General features: G+C 37.0%; 1 protein-coding gene across 1 annotated transcript; it reads right to left on the reverse strand.

Annotated features, from left to right (window-relative positions):
• Positions 1–431: 431 nt before the first annotated feature.
• Positions 432–2,954, reverse strand: LOC141626760 (uncharacterized). Its single transcript, XM_074440418.1, has 2 exons — positions 2,675–2,954; positions 432–2,087 (listed from the first exon to the last, which is right to left on the reverse strand). The coding sequence occupies exon 2, from the start codon at positions 2,045–2,047 to the stop codon at positions 920–922; it is 1,128 nt and encodes a 375-aa protein (XP_074296519.1). The 5' UTR covers positions 2,048–2,087; positions 2,675–2,954; the 3' UTR covers positions 432–919.
• Between the last annotated feature and the right edge of the window lie 296 nt (positions 2,955–3,250).

Consider the following 3,250-nt stretch of genomic DNA (forward strand, 5'->3'; position numbering starts at 1 on the left):
TAAGACAAAATATGGTCATGTGAGATCTTGTTTGATTTATCGTCATGAATGCTATAAGAATATCAAATTTTTATAATTTTTAATAATGTGTAACTAAAAATATTCACGTTGCAAAACGTGTGTCGACAAGTGTGAAAAAGTTAATGTTACCATTGGTGTGGTATGGGGGAGTATTATATATTGAAAAAGGTAATATTTTATCACAACATAGCTATAACCCAACCGTAAAGAAAATGTAATGCTAATAAATTCTACATTAATTAGAAAATAGAACTATCAAAGAATTAGCAATTTATTCTAGCAGAGAATCCAACTTTTTAAAATTGTAAATATGAATATTAAAAGATACCGTATCGATTAATAAAATAGGAATTGTGACATTGAGGAAAATTTGCATGCTTATACACGGTTAAATTAACAATAGAAAAAAATGCAGTGAAACTGATCTTATTGTTAGGTATACATCTTAAAGCATGTTACATTATGGTATAAGTTTTTTTTGACAACAATAAACTGATATAAATAAAAGAAAGTGAACAAACAATTAGTTACATATTACCCATTTTCAAATGGGTTGGCAAGGGAAACCTCTAAACTACTTGACATCCAATTAGTTAAACTAAATATCGAAATAGACCAAAGAGAATCAGCTAGACGACATTCCTTAAATGGTGGGAAGTAATCATCGAGCGGAATCGGGTATTCTTCACACCTTTTGGTCTTCTTTACGACGGTAGTGATATTGGTATATCTGCAAAAAGAAGAAAAACGCGTGACAGAAACAAAAGCTATTTTCTTCAAATTAATAGTGGGCCGAGCCACATGATCATGAGCAAAGGAACGACGATCTTTACGGCAAACTTGCTCACCCGAATGCATCCTAACTGCTTCAAACTTAAATTGGACAATAGAGGTCTTACTAGCTAGCATACGAAGTGTTTGAAAAAACGCGTTTCTTCTTATATATTCGGACAAAGGATTCCTCTTGAGGCAATTCGTCATCCGCATAAACAGAGTTGGATGTCGTCATCTCTGGTGAAGGACCAAAGTTGGGAACCGTTGCCTCCTTTGACTGGCTTAGTTCCTCCAAAGGAACTGAAGTGGGAACTGCTGCTTCCCATGACATAACATCATGGAGAGTCCCCGACTGGATAGAAGTTTTGTGATTGAGCGGACGAACCCTCAAGACTGCCCCTGATCTAGGGTGAAAAAACTCTATATTTCTCCCGAGCATCAAGTTATTGTCGGCATGAGACGAAAGTTGTAGCCTCTTGTGGGCGTGCTTTTTGTTGGTGAAGACAAACTTGGAATGTTCTGAGGTAGAAATAGTGCAAGGAGAAGTATCATTACTACCTTTGATACTACTTTCAGATTCAACTGGCAAGGACGGGCGACAATTATTAGTCACGCAATCCATCACCTCAGGGCTAGTGACTAAATTGACGGGATCAGCACCAAGATCGGCGATATGTGACCCACTTAACCTGCATAAATGATCCTCCACCTTACAAGGAACAACACATTCCGCGACAACATCAGGACTAGAAACATAATTCTCACCTCTCTTGTTTATAGCCAAAGGTTCGAATTGTAAAGCGACCCGCTTTCCATTAAGATTGATGGCTAATTGGTCAACTAAAGAAAGGAGTTCACGGTTAACATCCTTATTGCTCGTGTCAATTTTCAGAGCGGACTCAAAATCTTCAAGAGTTTTAGTTAGAGAATTCAAATGCTTGGACGCTGAGCCTCTACGGTAGAGGGCTTTAACATTAGATGGTTCAAAAGTTAAGACGAATGTGCAGTACAGCACATCAGTAGTGTAATGCGAAAGCTTTAGCTCATAAAAAGCTAAATTTAGGATAGTGGAAAAGGCAAGGGAGGAAGCCATGGGCTGATCGGATAAGGGTGTAACGCCAAGAAAACAAAGAAACTTGAGAGCTAACTTGTAATGAAGGGCAGCTGAAGATATATTATCTTCCTTAAAGAGGACATTGCCCCTATCTTTTAGCAGATTAACAACGGGAATGGATGGCCCCTTCAATTCCATGATCCACTTAGCAAAAACTTCATCATCAGCACCATTATCACTGGACAGGATTAAATCACAAAGATTGAAAAGGAGAAATTGGTAATCCATGGAGAGAAAAGACCACTACTATCAATCCATCCCCATATCACCGACACCAGCAAACCCCCGACTCAAGGACTTGATCATGGAAGATGAAAGATATCACCTACCAGCAAACAAAGAAAAACCTCCGACCTCTGACAAAAAAAAACAATAAAATTTTGGGACATACAGCAACACATACGCAAAAGATGAAATTGAGAACTCTGAACGACTACTTAAAAGATCAAGAAACGAAAAAAAAAAAAATTAACACATAATCAAAAATTTGAGTTTGATAGATGATAACATCGGAAGAAGGACAACATAAATTCCTTTGTAAAGGGACTTACAGCAGCACTTTTCTAGGAAAAAGACTTTGAAAGATGAAGTCGCAAATATAAAATCAGCAAACCCAACATAGAAGACAAGAAACAGATTTGGGATTAAAAAACAAAGGATTTCTTCAAGAAATTGGTAATTACAACAACACAAATCCAAACGATGATAAAATTAGAAATCTGAAGCCCCAATTATAAAGATAAAAAAGAAGATTAGGGATAACACCTGATCAAATATCAACAAAGAAGGAGCGATCAAACATTCAAAACCACAAGACTCGGATCAGCACATGACGGAAACAAAGGTCGGAGGAAGGATGAAAGTAACCCATGATCAGTCATAAGGAGCCGCCGGAGATTGGCCTAAGAGAGGCCACATCTCCGGCGGATCCAGAGGAAAGCTAGGGTGGATGTAGAGGATGGCCAATTAGTAGATTATACAACTGGTTGTATGTAGTTTATGTACAACGTTTTCAATGTTGTTGAGTTTTGTTATAAAGTTGTCGAGCTTTCTAATAACAAATTGTTGAAGCTATAATAAAAGTTATTGAGAACCAAGAGGAATAATTAGAAACTCAATAACTTTTTAAATTAAATTTCAATAACTTATAAAATAAAATGACAACTTTTTGTGTAAAAAGAACTCAACAACTTTGGCGCGGTTGTGATAACGCTTAATATACAACCCATTTGTAAGATAGTATTTGTGGAGGATGGCGGCAGTAGTAGGCAAGGAAAACATAGGGGTTTGGAAAGAGAGAAAAGAGTCTGTCTCTCTCTAACTCTCTCTTTTTGGTTTTTG

The sequence above is a fragment of the Silene latifolia genome, chromosome Y, assembly GCF_048544455.1.
Source record: "Silene latifolia isolate original U9 population chromosome Y, ASM4854445v1, whole genome shotgun sequence".
Lineage (NCBI taxonomy): Eukaryota > Viridiplantae > Streptophyta > Magnoliopsida > Caryophyllales > Caryophyllaceae > Silene > Silene latifolia.